A 17,421-nucleotide genomic window follows, 5' to 3' on the forward strand; every position below is an offset into this window, starting at 1 on the left:
TGCAGGCCTGTAAATACAGCGAAACCACTCTGATTATCTTTCTTACTCACTTTAAGAGAGAGATTCACTCCTGAGTCGCGCGCAGGGCCGACTGCCGACCAGGCGCGGCATCCTCGCGCCAGGTCGCGTGCTTCGGAGATTCGAACAGGCCCTTCCTATCTGATACCCTTCTAGTAGACCGAGATAGGTCAAGTGCATCACGACACATATAGACCTCGATGGCGGCATGAGAACGAACGACGCCGACGCTTTTATCAACCCCCCACGCCCCGGCAAGACACTGCTGCGATAGCGAGCTCGAGGCCAACCCTGTCTCTTTTCATTCTTCCTCCCATCCTCAAGACTCTGGGACTTGCAAGGCAGTAGAGAATGGCACAAGACGCGATCGAAGAGACGACGCCGCTGCTGACTGCGCGTCCGCCAGCGACACCGCTGCCGAGGTTGCAGCTCTCGATCCTGCTGCTCATGCGGTGTGCGGAACCAGTCGCGTACACGGTCATCTTTCCATTCATCAACGAGGTGCGAACCGAGTCAGTAGATGTTGATTGGATCGTTATTGACGGTGGCGTCCGCTATAGATGATGGAGGAAGTCACGCATGTGCCAAAGAGCAAAGTCGGGTACTACGCTGGCGTGAGTTAGCCTCGAAGATGTCCTCATCAGTCTAAGATAACCCACACCCTCCAGCTTGTCGAATCTGTATTCGCTATGGTCCAGTTCTTCACAGTTTACCACTGGGGTGCACTCAGTGACCGCCTGGGACGGAAGATCGTTGCGCTCATCGGCATCGTTGGCGCTATGCTTTCGGTCGCAGCCTTTGGTCTCTCCACAAGTTTGCCCATGATGTACGTCTTGTCATCCCACTCGCTGCGCAAGCTCAAGAATGCGGATAGGATCTTGACGCGTTGCATAGCTGGTGCGATGAACGGGAATGTGGCAATCGTCAAGGTTCGGAAACGACCTCTTTGACTATCCTTGGACTTGACAATTGATCCAACTCGCAGAGCATGATGGCTGAGATTACGGACGAAACCAACCAAGCCCGCGCCTACTCCCTCATGCCCGTTGCATGGGCTCTCGGTGCCACTGTTGGCCCTTTGCTTGGTGGATACCTATCCCACCCAGTCGAGCGTTATCCGGAATGGTTCGGCGGCAACACATTCCTGGTCAAGTACCCGTACTTCCTGCCTTGTGCGTGACGGCTGTCTCGGCATGAGGACGACCAGACTGAGAGTTGCGCGCAGGTTTTGTGGCCTCGCTCGTGAACCTGCTGGTCATCATCATTGGAATTGTGAGTACGGGCTCTTCATCGGTGAATTCGATTACTGATTATATCTCGCAGATCTACTTGGAAGAAGTAACTTTTTACGGCGCTCTCTCTCATACGCCTCTGACGGCTTACTGCAGACCCTCATCCACCACCCGACAAAGCAAGCGCCCTCTGAGGCGCCCACACTTAGCGATGGCACACTCACCCCTGTCAACGAAGCCGAAAATCCAGCCGGCGAGATCGCCATTGTCACCGAGGGAGAGCCGATGCCAGCCGCCCCCACCGACGCCGAATCGCAAGAACCCGCACCCGAGAAGCCGTCGATCTTCACTGACCAGATCGTCCGCGTGCTCAGCATCTCGTTCTTCATGTTCTTGTTGAACTCGAGCTATCAGTGAGTGAATTCTTCAGCCCATCATGTCTTTGTCCGTTGGCTGATCATCTGTCCTGCGTAGAGCCCTAATTCCACTATTCTGCTGTAAGTCCCGGGTTCGGAATGTACCAGGAATGGCGAAGACTAACCCTTGCTAGACTCTCCATACGAGGCCGGGGGCATCGGATTCCCTCCCAGTTCGGTGAGCTCGCGGCCTTTTGCGTGTCTCTCCTCTATACTGACATACTCACGTAGATCGGTGTAAGCCAGCTCGAGCGGTTCAGCTTGATGACCTGCTCACACCCCACTAGCTCCTCCTCTCCGTCACCGGCGTCGCCGCCATGTTCTCGCAGGCGTTCCTATTCCCCGTGCGTCTGCCTCTCCTCAATCCCCTTTCAACCGCCGTGCATGCGAATCATCCCCCTCATCCACCCACCCGCAGATCGTCGAACGCCGCCTCGGCCCCGTGCGCACCTTCCGCTTCGCCATGTCCGGCCTGCCCTTCATCTACGTCGCCCTCCCCGTCGCACACTACCTCGTCCCCCTCGGGCGCTCGACCGTCTGGACCGTGCTCGCGTTCATGATCGTGGCGAAGACGATCGGGCACATGGGCGTGGTGTGCAATAGCATCCTGATCAACAACGCCGCGCCGAGTAGGGAGTCCCTGGGGCAGCTGAATGTGAGTGGGCGCTGACTTCTGAGTGGGACGTCTGGCTGAAGGCTACCCCTAGGGCCTCGTGCAATCCACTGGTTCTTTGGCGCGCGCTTTCGGGCCCGCAGGTATCACCTCGCTCTTCGCATTCTCGCAGGAACACAACCTGCTAGACGGCCAGCTGGTGCATCTGGTGTTGATCACGGTGCGTGGGCGATTCGCACGATTTTTGGTTACTGTCCAGAGGGAGCTGCATGGCGGCGCCACAGACAATCACTAACGAGCATCCTGTAGATCGCTCTCATCGCCTACGTCTTGACCGGGCGGCTGCGTGACGTGCGCGCGGCGTGGAGGCAGAAGCGGGTGTGATGATTATTGGTGTGGTAATTTGGTGATATATAGACTGTACGGCAAGGGCGTGCTCAACATAGACAGAACAAAGGGCTGAAGATGCAATGAACTGCGAGTCAAGTCGGGAAATCTTCTGAGGCAACAGTCGAATTCTGCGCGTCGGACGGAACATGATCGTCAAGTTTACAAGGAGAGTAAAGCCATTATATTGCGGCCTGACATTCCTACACCCTTGCGCGATTAACAGAAGTAGCCAGTGCAAGAGGGGGTGGCACCGTACGAATGCGCATTGACGCCTTCATATGAGGGCTTCCTGAACGAAAGGCGCAGTCAGGAACGACCAGCATGTCCGAATCGGCCCCAGGCTCACTCGTAGAAGCACGAACATAATGAAGTGCGGGCGCCAAAGGATCGACAGGGACTTGTCAGATGGGCAGTAGGAGGTCGAAGTGTAATACCCTGTTTAGAGATCCTCGCCCCAAGGCGTTCGTTCCCATTGCGACAGCACTTTCAGGCTGAGGTTGTTAACACTAGACAGACTGTGCGCCGAGGCAGAGGTGATATAAACAGCTCTGATTCTGAAGGCTCGGGCTCGGGCCTATCGAGGTGAGCATGACATGCTCCGACCGACGAATGGCGATGACGAGAACGGATGTTTACATTCCTTCTCCGCATCGGTACTAGACTAGGGACCGGTCAATAAAGCTCAGTAACGGCCTATTGAATCCGAGGGGTCTGAAGAGGATGACACCCTTGTCGAAGCTGCATACAGTAGCGCAGCGATAGGATGATTCGAGTTGAACCTTGCAGGGGCGGGCTGTTACCCGCTCACAAGCAGACTAGCGCCAGACGATAGGTTCCCTCTTCCCGGGCAGACAGTGAGCGCTGAGGGACTGTGGTGGCAACAGCGAATCCAGAGTTCGATAGAGAAAGTCTTCCGTTGAAATTTGACGAAGATAGGTTTGGTTCCGCCGTACTCAGCGATAGCGACGACAGGCCCATCTCTGGAATCTCTGCCCATCTTCAATCTGTCGAACGAGTGACGAATGAAAGCGGTGGCGCCGTCTAGACCATGGTGGTGTGCTGTAAGTGGGCAGACATCGTTTCTCAGCGCCAGCGAGCATCTCGGCACACGAGCGGACCGCCGGAGTCGACGGGTCACAGGGCGAGTGATGGTGCCAGCAGCAGTTTGAGCGGCTTGGCAAGGCCGGGATGAGTTTGCAAGGAATTTGGGCAGGCTGAGCAAGATACACCAAATTTTTCCATCGGTGGGGACGAGTGAGACGACGAAGGCAAGACGAAAGACAGCGCGCCCTCCGGGGACGGAAGCAGCACGTGGAAGTCGCGTGGCGGGCGGGATCAGGAACGATCAGGGCTGAGGCAGATAACGGCCTGTGCCGCTGACCGTTCCTGCGCCCCCCTCCGGCTGGCGCGCCTGTCCGGCTTGCTCCTGACCCCCATCCCCGCACCCTACATCCCTCTCGTCGACACCGAAGCGCACCATTCCCCTCCCCTCTCGTACTCGACGACTTCCTTGCACCCCCCTCGACCCACATACTCCCGAGCTCCGTGTCCTATATCCCCTGCGAGGAGGATTGCGCGCGCCACAGCTTTTCCTGGCATCCAGATAGTCTCAGCGCGCGTTCTGGCGCCTGACTACTGGACGACGAACTCTCCGGACCCTCCCCTACCACACATTCAAGATTGCAGACACCAGCCCCGAGCGCGAGGCTCATGAGATGAGAGACGTCCTTCCCCGGGACGAGGAACCCCGCGGCGATACGCTATACACTATCCAAGATGTTGACGTCGAGAAGTCCTCCATCCGTGCGTGTTTAACCACTCCTCTTACACCTGAGTACTCACACGCAACCCAGAGTCAGCCCCCTCCCTCATCCACGACCACCTATCCGTCATCTCGAGCGCTGGGTCAGAAGTATACGAAGACTTTGACCCGAATTATGATTATGATAACAAGTCCGAGATTCTCGGTGCGTCTCATACCCCCTACATGAAGACCTCTACTCATCGGATCACGCAGACGAGGACTCCCCCTACCCCGAAGTTCGCAGTGCCGTCGCCAACTTCGATGACCCCTCCATGCCCGCGTCGACCATTCGCGCTTGGGTTCTTGGCATCATCTGGGCGATGGTCATCCCCGGCATGAACCAATTCTTCTACTTTCGCTACCCCAGCGTCACTGTCTCCGGGGTGCGCCACAGTCCCCCCAAACCCACCTACGCATGCTAATCACACCCCTCATAGCTTGTCGCTCAACTTCTCATCTTCCCCTTCGGTCGGCTCTGGGCGTTCATCTGTCCGAATGTGTCGATATTTTCCATCCCACTAAATCCTGGTCCTTTCACTATCAAGGAACACGTACGATCTCTCGTCGACCTATGCCCCTACCTATACTCACGACCCGCCTACAGGTCCTCGTCACCATCATGGCCACCGTCGGCGCCGAGACGGCCTATGCCACCGACATCGTCGCCGTACAGCGCGTGTATTATAATCAAGTGTGGCCCTTCGCATGTCCGTCTTCCCGTTTCAGCTGTTTCGTAAAGCGAGTTACTGAATTTACGCGCCTCTACAGATCAATGGATGCTCGTCATGTCCACCCAGCTCATCGGGTTCAGCATAGGTGAGGCGCCCAATATGGGAAACGTCGGTCGTATCTGATCACACGCGCAGGTGGCGTGGCGCGCCGCTTCCTCGTTGCACCACCCTCTATGAGTATGTCCGTCTTACTGTGCAGTCACTCACTCCGCTCTCTCCCTCCGAATGCACCAACTGTGCTGCTGACGCTCTGAGCGCTACTCTGAGCCCCGGACCCTAATACAATTATAAACCGCCACAAATGCTTTCCAACACGCACTAACCCCCCACCTAGTCTGGCCCAACACCCTCGTCTCCTGCGCGCTCTTCAACACCCTGCACTCGCAGAGCTACGCCGGCGTCGGGCAGTACGGCGGCGTCTCCCGCGAGCGGTTCTTCGCGTTCGCACTCGGCGGCGCATTCGTTTGGTGTGCGTACTCTCTGAACTGAACTATCTGCCTTTTCCCTTCCCAACCCGAAACGCGCTCCGCACCACGTATCATCTGCACATCCATATCGAGGCCTCTACATGACCTCGGGATGGCGTGTGCGCTGCGGAGACCGCCCCGCTTGTATCACCGTGGCGTTGCGCTCGTATACCCGTGGAGTCTCGCTCGCTTTTCCATGTCATCTCTCCCACGCCACTGACCATTCCCACTCACGCGTTGACACTCATAATCAGACACGAACTCGTATACTCACGCACCATATACAGATTTCTTCCCCGGGTATCTATTTGAGGCGCTCAGGTGAATGGATGTCGCCCTTGTCATCGGCTCCTCGTCTAACCGACTGGATCCGCAGTGTCTTCACCTGGGTATGCTGGATAGCGCCAAATAATGTCGTGAGTGATTGTTGATCAGCTTCGGCTAGAAGAGTCGGGCTGACCATGTATCCTTTCGCAGAAAGTCAACCAATTGTTTGGGTACGCATGCAGCGCTTCGTGCGTTTTTTCCAGGTTCTCATAAGTCATCATATTCCGCGCCCTGCAGCTACCACAGCGGCCTCGGCTTCTCCATCCTCACCTTCGATTGGAGTCAGATTGCGTATATTGGCAGCCCGTGAGTAAATTTGTTCTCTCCCGCATTTTCTCTGCTCACATCGCCCTCACAGACTGGCGACACCATGTAAGCAGCCATGAGCTATGCAAGTCATCTCCTATGCCGAACTGACGGTGATTTTTTTCCGAAGGGTGGGCGCAGGCGAATGTGATCATTGGGTTTTTGTTCTTTTTCTGTGCGTCTTATTCCTTTCGCCTTAGCTTTCACCTCACTGACATGCTCCAAAATTTCCTCCAGGGTTCCTCACGCCTATACTCTACGTGCGTATAGATCTTCTTCTCCTGCACCATTTCTCGACGTCGCTCGTTTGTATGATCCATCCTGACGCTCATCCTCTGACCCAGTACACCAACGCCTTCTACGCGCAATACATGCCCGTCTCTTCCCGCATCGCCTACGACAACACCGGGAGCGAGTACAACCTCACGCGCATCCTCACCGTCGCCGCCACCATCGACGTCGACGCGTACCACATGTACAGCCCGCTCTACCTGTCCATCACGTTCGTGATGTGCTATGGGCTCTCGTTCCTGGCGATCTCGGCGACGTTGACGTGAGTGGGCCTGCCTCTTATGCCTTGTGTTTCGGAATAGCGCTACTCCTTTCCTTCCCTTTACTTCCCTCCCAGTCCTCCAACAGCGCTCTCCCAGTCCTCCCTATCGTGTGGCTCGGCTCACCTCCTCCCAGCCACGCCGCCATCCACTTCTACAAGCCCATCATGATCAACCTGAAGCGGTCCCTGCGCGAGCAGCCTGACATCCACGCCCGGCTGATGTCGAGGTACCAGCAAGTGCCCGAGTGGCATTATGTCGCTATCTTTGGTGAGAATGTCGATGACTATCCGAAGGGCTTTACTGACCGTGGATGTTTCTCCTTTCTTATCCCAATCACTCGCTCGCTCTTGGCCCGCCTTCGTCGCCATACTCTCGATGCGCTATCACCACCTCGGCCGACTGGCTCGTCTACCTCGCTCGACAACTTATTTCTGTCAACTCGCAGTCGTCACCTTCATCTTTGCATGCGTCTGCATCGAGGTCTGGCCGTCGGGAATGACGATCTGGGCGTTACTAGTCGCCTTGATTATCTGTGAGTCCCATCACCCTACCATTGAGCCCACCGGATTTCCTGACGACGCCCTGTCCCAGCCCTCGTCTACCTCGTCCCCATCGGCATGATCCAAGCTGTCACCAATCGGCAAATTGGGTTGAAGTGCGTCTGCCGGCCGTATCTTTGCCTGAAGGGTGCTCATCGATACCTCCGCAGCGTCATCACCGAGCTCATCGTCGGCTTCATGCTCCCCGGCAAGCCCGTCGCGATGATGATGTTCAAGACGTACGGATATATCACGATGGCGCAGGGTGAGTAGCAGATCAACTCATGCACATAGTAACGATGCTTGTCCGCACAGTAGCGGTACTTGTGCGCATAGCTACGAGACATATCGACCACTTGAATTGCTTGCACGCATCTCGCTAACATCATTCCCCCCCAGCCATGCAATTCACCGCCGATTTCAAGCTCGGGCACTACATGAAGGTGCCGCCGCGGCCGATGTTCTGGTGCCAGATCGTCGCGACGATGATCGCGGGGACCGTGCAGTTGGCCGTTCAGGCGTGGTGCGTTGTCTTTTCTCTATTCGCGGCTGGATTCTCTGGCAGTGAGCAGCGAGTCAGCATCATACTGACATCAACCGTTGTAGGATGTTCACCAACATACCAGGTCTTTGTACCCAGAATCAGCGCGATAAGTAAGTTCTCTTACCTCCGCTTTCCATTGCCCCGAGACGACAGGCTTACCTTCGCTCTAGCTTCACCTGCCCCTCGACACAAGTCTTCGGCACCGCATCGATCATTGTGAGTCGCCGCTCTGACGCGCGACATGAAAGCTTACTGACCCTCTCGCAGTGGGGCGTCATCGGCCCAAAGCTCCAGTTCTCGGCTGGACAAGTGTACTATAGTGCGTGGCTTCTTCTCGAAGTCAAGTCGCCGATTTACCGGCGTTCACACTTCACAATCGACGACACCTGAACTTATATCCCCACCCATAGCTCTCATGTTCTTCTTCCTCATAGGGGCGGCGTGCCCTGTCATCTTATGGCTCATTACGAAGAAATATCCTACGACCATACTAAATTACCTCAAGTGAGCTCTCTACCGTCTAATCCAATTCGATACCTCATACTTTAATCCGATACCTCATACTAATCTCCCCCGTCCACAGCTTCCCCCTTGTATTCTCTGGCACGTCGGATATACCGCCTGCCACCGCTGTCAACTACGTGGGGTGGGCGACAGTCGGGTTCGTTTTCCAGTACCTAAGTGCGTGCTGTTCTGTTTTTGCAGCGAGCCTCGCAGCTTCCCGCGAACGCAACTCACCTCACACGCAGTACGGCGACGATGGTTCGGCTTTTGGACGAAATATAATTGTGCGTCTGACTCCTGGCGCCGGGCTTCTTCCCTCCCCGCTCATCACCCCCGCACTTCAGATGTACTATCCGCGGCCCTCGATGCTGGCACGGCGTTGGGGATCATTGCCGTCTACTTCTGGTACGCTCCTCCGCGCGAAGCTCTCCGTGCCTCGACACTGACGCCGCTGTCCGCCTCATAGCTTACAGTACCCTGCAAACGGGACCATCGGCGCCAACACGCTCCAGAAATGGTGGGGCAACACGGTCCACAAGAACACGCTGGACTGGTCCTCGACGCCCCTCCGCCGACTCGATCAGGGGCAGTCATTCGGGTGCGTGGGGACGTGCTCGGGCACGCACTGAGCTCGGGTGGTATTGACGTGATGCGCAGACCCATCTTGCAGTAGCTTCTTTTCTGGGTGCAGTGTTCTCGTTCGTTACCTGTAGATGGCCGGACGCTTTTCGAGATGCTTTCGATTGTATTTTTAGCTTGCGTATGCTACACCGCTATCACGCTTTGGGGGCTCTGTGTGTTCTCCAGTCTCAGCCTGGGTACTCACCCTTACGGCGCGCGGCCTGCAGCGATACCCGACAAGCCTGTGTGGCACGCGGCAGCAGTCGGGGGCGCGGTCATGCATGCCGCACGTGCTCGCTGGGCTCTTGTTTGACAGGCGTAGCCCCGCTCAAAAGCACGAGCGCCTAACAGGGGCAAATACCCTCCTCTTCCCTCCCGCCTGCCCGCCCCTCCCCACGCACACCCTACGCCTCCGCTCTCTGCCATCCCGTACCTGCGCGCCACCCCGCCTTGCTTTCCCCCGCCCCGCTGTCCCCACAACTCGCTTCCGATCGCTATTTCTATTCCCATTCAGTCCCAATCAATTCAGTCCAATACAATCCCGCCATCAGCTGCTAGCACCATGTTGGCGAAGGCGAGCGCACCGGACCAGGACGCGCCGGAGCGGGACATGTCGCTCCAGGCGCACGTCGCCTTCTTCGACCGCGACGGGGACGGCGTGATCGCGCCCTGGGATACGTGCGTGCTGTGCTCCCTGCCGCCGCGCCGCCGGCTGACTTGCGGCGCTTGCAGGTACCGGGGCTTCCGTGACATTGGCTTCGGGCTGCTCCTCGCGCTTAATGGGGCATTCCTCATCCATCTGACGCTGTCGTGAGTGGGCGCGCGTCCCCTCTCTTGCAGGCTAATTGACTGTCCATGCTCAGCTGGCTCACGTGCGGTACTTTCTTCCCGGACCCGCTCTTCCGCATACGCATCAAGCATATCCATAAGGTGTGCTATGGCCCGGCCATAAATTCCCCGATTAGTGACATCTGCTAAACAGGGCACGCACGGGTCGACGTCCGGCGCCTACACCACTCGCGGCAAGTTCAACCGGACGGTCTTCGACGACACGTTCGCCATGTACAGCAGCTATCCTCACACGCACATTACCCTGAAGGAAACGCTGCGAATGGTGCATGGAAACATCGACGCGTTCGACGTGGTACGTTCTGCTCTGCATCTCCATCCTCTCGCCTCACAGCAGACTCAGTTCGGCTTCCTGGCCAACCTCGCCGAGTGGTTGACTGCCTACGCCGTTCTATGGCCCGCAGACGGACGAATGGCAAAGGAAGATATACTGGGGATATACTCCGTAAGTCCTCCCATCCTTGTCTCTACCGCAATTCCACTCAATATCCCCAAGGGCGCCTACTTCTACAAAATCTCCGGCAGGACACCGCCCCCAAATCTGCGGTTCAAGCCGGTGAATTGATTCGACTTTGGGACTTTTGGCGATGGACTTGACTTTGGGACCTTTAGGCCTTGCTGTCTTTACACGCTCTTTCTTTTCTTTGGAACATGTTTTTACACGCTATCCACCACTCGCTCTCCGAGTCGCATATGCGCTACTTGCTATTAGACCCGCGTCCGCGCGGTCGTCCTGTCTTTTCCTATCCACACACACGCTCTTTACCGGGACTTTGAGGGGACTATGGACCTTGGCGGCAGGGCTGGCATTTTTATGTACTGAATATATACTATATACTACCTAGAGCAATAATCACTGGCCTGGAGGGTCGCGCTGCTACGCGTGAAAATATATCCCCTGGATGAGGATGACGCCTCGAGAGAGTACCATCAACGAGATTACAACACGCAGACGTGGGTAATGATAGCAGGCTGACGCGGGCTCTAGTAGACTTCAAGGACTTTATCGCCACAAGAGAGCGTTCTGAAGTTCAACTTGAATGGGCGCCCATGGGTCCACCCCCGGCACCTGCCGCGGATGCAGGGCGATTGCCGAACCCGTCGCCCCCATGCGCGTAGCGCTGATCCCCTTCGCCGCCACTCTTGTCTCCTTCTGTACATCCCGTTATCCCTTCTTCCCGTAACCTACGAGTCCAATTTCACTGTCTCTGTGTGCGTTCGCCAATCTGAGGGGAAGGGAGAAGCGGCAGTGTTGACTCTGCGCAGACGCCTCCATCGAAGACCTTCTGAACTCGAACGACCATCATGGTGCGCGTGCTGGGCCCTATACCTGAGCTATGCTGATGATATGGTAGAGCGATAACGCTGGTCAGTAGTACGCCATATCTCTATCCAATTCAGCGTGTAGGACGGCGGTGACTGCACGATACCTCTCTGAGGACGCGTCAGGGAACGCGCGCCTGGAAACCCTTCCTTCGTCCCGCGATGTCCGAACTTGTGCAGTGGAGCGCGATCCAACTGCACCATGTTCCTTCTGCGTCGACGCATACACGCGCAAAGCCGCGCTCTACATCTGCCATGACGCGCCAGGGCCCATCGTGCTGTCCTTCTCCTCGCACCGTCTCTGCGCCATAGTCCCTCCCAAGCCCTACCCGATCCTGACGCGCACCTTCAGAGTACAAGGAAGCCTTCGCGCTCTTTGACAAGCGCGGCACGGGATCCGTCCCAAGAGAAACCCTAGGCGATCTGCTACGGTGCGTGTGCCCTCGTCCTTGCGTCGCGCTGTCGTACCGCCACTTGTTCCCTTGCGCGGTCATTATGGCCATCTATCTGTCGCGTCGTTATACCAATGCGAACCCAACACTCCGATCGTCATGTACTCACCTTTAACCTAGCGCGCTCGGCCAGAACCCCACGCAGGCAGAGGTCGCCGACATCACTGCGAACGCGCCGAGGGAAGGTGCGTTGCTAGTCCTGCTCAGACTTGCGTCTTCGACCTATCCCTGCCCCCCTAACCTCCCTCCTGCGCTCGTCATCCATCCTCCACCTCCTCCTTTGTCCTGGTCATCCACCCTCAACCTACCTCCCCTTTCCCCCGCCACACCACCTAATAACCCCCTCCCACCCCAGTCGACTACAAGACCTTCCTCGGCATCCTCAACCGCCCCGACGGCTTCAAGCCCGCGGGCACGCCCGAAGAATTCATCCGCGGCTTCCAGGTGTTCGACAAGGAGGGGAACGGGTTCATCGGTGCGTGCGCTAAACCTGGTGGACCAGATGCCCAAGCTGACTAGCGCCGCGCAGGCGCCGGCGAGCTCCGATACGTGCTCACGCAGCTCGGGGAGAAGATGTCGGACGAGGAGGTGGACGAGCTGCTCAAGGGTGTGCAGGTTGGCGCGTGAGTGTTTGGTTCATCATTTTCAGCTTTCCTTCGCGTCCTCCTAGTGATTGCGTGCTCGCTGCTTCATTGCCTGGCCGTCTGTCCGCTTGGCTATTCGTCTGTCCGCTTGACTGTCTTCGACTGCACTGCCTGTCGACGGCCGGCCAGCATATATATCTCCCAATCACCTTCCCCTTCAGTCATCTGCTGCTCATCCCTCTCCATTCTTCGTTCCGCTGTCACGCATCCTTCGTCCCGCTATCACACATCCTCTTCCTTAAGTCATTTGTCCATCCTCACCAATCTCACATCCTTCCTCCCCAATCACCCCCCCCCTTCGTCCCGCAATCATGAACATGTACTGACCTGGCACCCGCAGCGACGGCAACATCAACTACGAGTCGTTCGTGCGCACGATACTGAGCCAATAGAGCCCTCGCTACCATTCGAGCACACAGTGTACTCGTCACTATTCGAGCACGCAGGCGACGTGTGGTGATGATGAGTACAGGTCCGGTGCAGAACGATACGGTCCGGTGCAGAACGATACGGTCCGGTGCAGAAGTATACTGCTGTCCATTTGTGTACACGATTGAATGATTTCCTACTTGACGTTCGCTGCCGGCGCTGGTGATCATTAGGCGACGCTCGTAACCATTAGGCGACTCTGTATTGTCAACAGCGCGGCAACATGAACGCCCATCGCCGAAGAGGCAAAGCCGAAGTGAGGCTCGGGCGCGTCTACAATTCACTGAGTGTCCTGAGTCCGTTGATTGCTCTATTCCGGTACGTCCATTTCTCGTTTCCACCTCACCGGGCTTTGCTTGTCTACGCCGGTACGAGAGAGTATACATCGATGCAAGGGAGTATACAACGATGCAAGGGAGAATACATCGGTGCAAGGGAGTATACATGGATGCAAGGGAGTATACATCGGTGCAAGGAAGGTACGCCGACCTTTTCTTCTATCAGTACCTTCCTCGACGACGACGGTCACTTTTCCGTTATTGTATTCCCGCTGCTGATCTCAACTCGCCGCGGACCTGCGCCGCCTCGGGGTTGCTCACGCTCGGACTGTACTCAACCCCCGGTGATCGCGGTCTTGCCTCAGGAGTCGGGTACGCATACCCAGCCCGAATTAGAGTAGGGGTTCGACGTTATGAGCGCGCAGGAAATGGTTCGATGGTCAAGGATTCGATGGGCAAGGGTGAGCAGGCAATATACTCGACTTCTAACCTTCTAATGATACTGACCCCGCGAGAGCGTGTAGGTCGCTGAGAACGATAGAAGTGCAGTTCTTCTAGCAGTCGCTATGCTCGCGGGAGTCGGCGAGCACAGAACTTCCAGAAGCTACACTCTCTTCTGTCTTCACCTCGGCATTCCCGGTCAAGTCCAGCGACGCTCGGAAATATGAATGCTTGTGCCAAAAGAGGAAATCGGTCACAAACCTCCCATCCCCTTGCACGAAACTCACATCCACTCGCACAAACTTCAAAGTCCACATCCTCCTCCCACGGTGTTCGCATCCCTCACACAATATTCACATGCGCGCACTCGGTCCCGCGACACGGTTTCCCGATCAAAACGAACTGCTCGCCCGACGCTCGCATCAAGCACAACTATCAAGCAATGCTCAGCCCCAGCGGCCGCGTCGAAGGTGGTGCTGTCTGGCGCGAATATTCATGCGCGAGAAAGCCCACATGTTCAGGCCCAGATCTAGCTTCATCAAGTCGGGTGGCGCACGCACGAAGATCTTCTTGCAGTCGTCAGTTCGCTGTTGAAGTGTCGCTCGTCGCTACGCTTCTCCGCGGTCCGTGACGTTCAGTGCTGCATCTGTATCGCGTCCCGTCCGGGCCCCTCTATGGACAGGAGGGACTCGACTGGAACTGTCCAAACTATCCACTCAGTGCACAGATCTGGCGGCCATACGATGTGACCACCGACCTCGTGTATACCGCAGCACCCGAAAAGTCACGTATATGACGCCCGCCATAGAATGGGCACGCTAGGCCGGACCGCTGCAGGCTAGCGCGTGCGACGCTAGCGTCTGGTTCTCCCAGTATAGAGATAACGCTGGCCTTTCGAAGACGACGTCGCGTGAAGGAAGGCTCTGGGCATCACGACGATGTGTATTTCGGTGGCGAGTCGTATTCGTCCACCTTCAGATTCTTACACGACGGGGGTGGGAGGACTCAATTATCAGGCCCAATACAATGCATTGACCCCAGACGGGTTTAGCACAACTCCAGCCCCGACCGTACCCCGACAAATCGCAAGATCAGCGCGCCAGCAGCCCGAACATCCGCGCTTCATCCATCAACGTCAAACCGTAGGATCAGTCGAACATACCTCGAGTATCACCTGGGCATCACCAGCGCGCGGCTTCTACGTGTGACGGCCCATCACCGCGTTTGATCCCCCCACCGCGCCTAGCGTGCGACGATTGGCGCGCCGGAATGCAGATGGCGCACGCGATGCGGGTGGCTCACGGGACGCGAGGCGGCGCGACCGCATAATCTTCGTGCGCGTGCGTACTTAAGGCTTCGCGCAGCACGCAGCGCGGACTTTCTTCTTCGCCACCCCGGGCTCACCCCGCCACCCTCCCTGCGGCCTTCTCGCTGCCCGCCCACGGTCCTCATCGCTGCCAGCCACCACTGCCAGCCCGCCTCATCGCGGAAGAGTCGACCAGCGCAGATCGAGCCCGCCTTTCCCGCCTTCTTGTATACACTTCCTTCCCCCTTCCCCCCTTCCTTCCTTCATCATGGGCGTTGAACTTTCCTTCGGGCCGATGCTCATCGGTGTCTGCCTTAACATGATCCTCTATGGGGTGCGTCATTGTCTTGATCTGAGAGGGCTAGCGCTGACCCTCGAGCAGATCGTGCTGATGCAGGTGAGCCTATCATGAACTAGCGGGGAGAGCAAGATTCCTCCAGGATCTCTCTCGCTATCGTACTAGGGTAGCCATGCTCAAGCCCGATTGCAGATGTTGTTCTACTTCCAGACGTACAAGGGGTGCGTGGCGGCGGTTGTTACACCATCTTGTAGTCTAACCTACTGGACAGGGACGCATCGTGGATCCGCTACCTCGTAAGCTGACCGCCCGCCTCACGTCACAAGCGTGTAGTCGTTCAACTATCGCCTCTCTAGATCCTATATCTCTTCATCATCGAGACTTGCAACACCGGGTTCGAGTTCGGGTTCATTTACGAGCCTCTCATCCACAATTATGGTGCGTGAAGCCAACGGGCTACACGGCCAGCGGGCTCATCCTCTATAGGGACACCCAAGGCGACGACGAACTTCCCCATCAGTGAGTATCTACAACCTTGTCTCGACAGTCTGCTGAACATTCCTGCAGTGCTTGCCGCAGAGCCCATTACCATAGTGCGTTCAAATGGAGAAACGTGCGCCGCGGTACGCTAAATATTGCGCAACTGTCAGGTATTCATCAGTTTGCCCATCCAATGCTTCATCGCATGGTACGTCTCAAGTGGGTCTCTCGGCTAGCTCTGTCGCTGATGCCTCCTCCTAGGCGCATTTGGAACATGACGAAGTCCATGATCATCCCCTTCGTTATTGTGCTCTTGGGCCTCGTATCCTTTGGTACGTCCTCACGGCCAATCCTGCCACCGTTCCGTTGTCTAACTCGCCCCCCTTCAGGCGGCGGCATCTGGCTGACCCAAAAGATCGTCGAAGTCAAGTACTTCGCGCGCAAGCCCGATTTGCACTGGGCTGCCCTCGTGTGGCTGGTGGCGGCCGCGGCAGCAGACATTCTGATCACTGTCGCGCTGGTGTGGAACCTTGCCCGTCGCAAGACAGGCTTCTCGCACACGGATGATGTGATCAATGCGATTATCAGGAGTGCGTCTTTCGCTGTCGGGGCGGTTGTCGCGCTGGCTGGCGCCTCGCTTTTTATTTTATCCGGTTAGACTGACACCTTTTTCTCTAGTGACCGTGCAGACGGGGCTCATCACCGCGTTCCTCGCATGTCTCGACTTCGTCCTCTTCCTCATATTCCCGAAGACTACGCTGTATGTACTCCTGTCCGTCGTGCAGAGACTGCATTTCTGACCCCATCGCAGGAACTTCATCTGCAACCTCTGCCTCGCCAAGCTCTACACGCTGTCGCTCATGTCCACGCTAAACGCCCGACAAGGCTGGAACCGGCACCTGTCCAACTCGCGCCCCGCCAACCCGCTCTTCGACAACACCACAAGCGGCTCCCGAAGGGTGAGCGCTCACATGGATTTCGTCACCGTCTCAAGCTCAAACACCTGGCTCTAGGACACGCACTCGCGCATACCAACAGTGAGCCCGGCCCTCAACCACCGCGCGCCCACCGCAATTACTAATGTCAGACCCCCTCGCAGACGCCGCACATACCCACCTTCGAGCTCTCGACGCAGATGTCCTCCACGCCGCGCACGGGGCACTTCAAGCGCTCCTCCGACGGGCTCGAGATCTCCGTCACCAAGGTCGTCGAACGCCTCGAGGACCCGCACCCGGTGATCACCATAAACGCCATCCCCGCCGCGCACCACCCCTACGGGCCCGGCGCGATGGCGCCCCACGGGACGCAGGTCGGCATGCTCGACAGCCAGGGCGACTCGTACGACGCGCGCTCCATCGGTTCAGCAGTATGAAGATTCGGACTAGGATTCGGGACTCGGACTCGGGGAGAAGAGAAGGGAGACATGCGGATCTAGAGCAGCGACTGGCCCGGACGTCGTCCCGCGCGACGATGAGGAGACACGATCTTACGACCACCGGTGGATGGGCCCCCGCCTGTTCCACCGGATTCTAATTTATTGTGGGGGCGGGCGCCGCGTGAGCACACCATTCCCGCCCCTCTCCACCTTGTCTGTGCCAGTACGCTCGTTTTGTACGACTAGGATTTATTTTATTCTGTATGTAGCGCGGAGGCTCGTGCAGTGTTGACGATAGTACGCGCGTGGAGTGTGCCTCAGGAAATTTGAAGGAGCTCTTCGCGGCTAGCCTGCATCTCACTCGCGTCCACCTTGGAATTCAGTGCGACACGATGCGCGTGCAATGTACCACCGGGTCGTGGAGAGACTGCGTTTGGGAAATGGTGAAAATGTTTCTCACGCACACGTTCGCCTGCAGCC

At 57.1% G+C, this 17,421-nt stretch overlaps 6 protein-coding genes across 6 annotated transcripts; all 6 read left to right on the forward strand.

The window, feature by feature from the left end:
* The first annotated feature begins 177 nt into the window (after positions 1-177).
* SCHCODRAFT_02641989 (MFS general substrate transporter) lies at positions 178-2,786 on the forward strand. The gene is made up of 14 exons (XM_050346253.1): positions 178-519; positions 579-632; positions 687-844; positions 893-947; positions 1,004-1,190; positions 1,244-1,290; positions 1,342-1,356; positions 1,407-1,663; positions 1,725-1,747; positions 1,801-1,844; positions 1,898-1,903; positions 1,954-2,010; positions 2,085-2,321; positions 2,374-2,786. Exons 1-14 carry the CDS (start codon positions 370-372, stop codon positions 2,572-2,574), a joined length of 1,491 nt encoding a protein of 496 aa, XP_050197695.1. The 5' UTR covers positions 178-369; the 3' UTR covers positions 2,575-2,786.
* Positions 2,787-4,084: 1,298 nt separating this feature from the next.
* Positions 4,085-9,182, forward strand: SCHCODRAFT_02641994 (small oligopeptide transporter). Its single transcript, XM_050346254.1, has 29 exons — positions 4,085-4,472; positions 4,523-4,636; positions 4,687-4,856; positions 4,911-5,024; positions 5,078-5,180; positions 5,242-5,289; positions 5,340-5,381; positions 5,539-5,673; positions 5,959-5,992; positions 6,048-6,087; positions 6,149-6,168; positions 6,236-6,304; positions 6,357-6,370; positions 6,435-6,479; positions 6,542-6,564; positions 6,649-6,857; positions 6,992-7,125; positions 7,304-7,390; positions 7,450-7,513; positions 7,568-7,662; positions 7,797-7,920; positions 8,004-8,051; positions 8,112-8,157; positions 8,209-8,260; positions 8,352-8,445; positions 8,525-8,622; positions 8,691-8,729; positions 8,790-8,850; positions 8,912-9,182. The coding sequence occupies exons 1-29, from the start codon at positions 4,385-4,387 to the stop codon at positions 9,072-9,074; spliced, it is 2,373 nt and encodes a 790-aa protein (XP_050197696.1). The 5' UTR covers positions 4,085-4,384; the 3' UTR covers positions 9,075-9,182.
* Positions 9,183-9,676: 494 nt separating this feature from the next.
* On the forward strand, positions 9,677-10,480 carry SCHCODRAFT_02517392 (Caleosin-domain-containing protein; the record flags this gene model as incomplete). The annotated part of the gene is made up of 6 exons (XM_003026065.1): positions 9,677-9,744; positions 9,799-9,876; positions 9,930-9,996; positions 10,049-10,210; positions 10,259-10,360; positions 10,412-10,480. The coding sequence occupies 6 exons, from the start codon at positions 9,677-9,679 to the stop codon at positions 10,478-10,480; spliced, it is 546 nt and encodes a 181-aa protein (XP_003026111.1).
* SCHCODRAFT_01262236 (uncharacterized protein) lies at positions 10,378-10,837 on the forward strand. The gene has a single exon (XM_050341341.1). The coding sequence runs from the start codon at positions 10,503-10,505 to the stop codon at positions 10,758-10,760; it is 258 nt and encodes an 85-aa protein (XP_050197697.1). The 5' UTR covers positions 10,378-10,502; the 3' UTR covers positions 10,761-10,837.
* A 210-nt stretch (positions 10,838-11,047) lies between these two features.
* Positions 11,048-12,907, forward strand: SCHCODRAFT_02642001 (EF-hand). Its single transcript, XM_050346255.1, has 8 exons — positions 11,048-11,127; positions 11,182-11,223; positions 11,271-11,283; positions 11,591-11,669; positions 11,811-11,875; positions 12,046-12,165; positions 12,220-12,313; positions 12,675-12,907. The coding sequence occupies exons 2-8, from the start codon at positions 11,221-11,223 to the stop codon at positions 12,724-12,726; spliced, it is 426 nt and encodes a 141-aa protein (XP_050197698.1). The 5' UTR covers positions 11,048-11,127; positions 11,182-11,220; the 3' UTR covers positions 12,727-12,907.
* A 1,893-nt stretch (positions 12,908-14,800) lies between these two features.
* SCHCODRAFT_01194301 (uncharacterized protein) lies at positions 14,801-17,300 on the forward strand. The gene is made up of 14 exons (XM_003026063.2): positions 14,801-15,122; positions 15,171-15,185; positions 15,279-15,307; positions 15,358-15,382; positions 15,443-15,524; positions 15,573-15,605; positions 15,654-15,679; positions 15,737-15,774; positions 15,828-15,898; positions 15,956-16,156; positions 16,245-16,326; positions 16,378-16,525; positions 16,580-16,603; positions 16,666-17,300. The coding sequence occupies exons 1-14, from the start codon at positions 15,057-15,059 to the stop codon at positions 16,936-16,938; spliced, it is 1,113 nt and encodes a 370-aa protein (XP_003026109.1). The 5' UTR covers positions 14,801-15,056; the 3' UTR covers positions 16,939-17,300.
* Positions 17,301-17,421: the final 121 nt, after the last annotated feature.

This window comes from Schizophyllum commune (assembly GCF_000143185.2).
Source record: "Schizophyllum commune H4-8 unplaced genomic scaffold SCHCOscaffold_13, whole genome shotgun sequence".
Taxonomy (NCBI): domain Eukaryota; kingdom Fungi; phylum Basidiomycota; class Agaricomycetes; order Agaricales; family Schizophyllaceae; genus Schizophyllum; species Schizophyllum commune.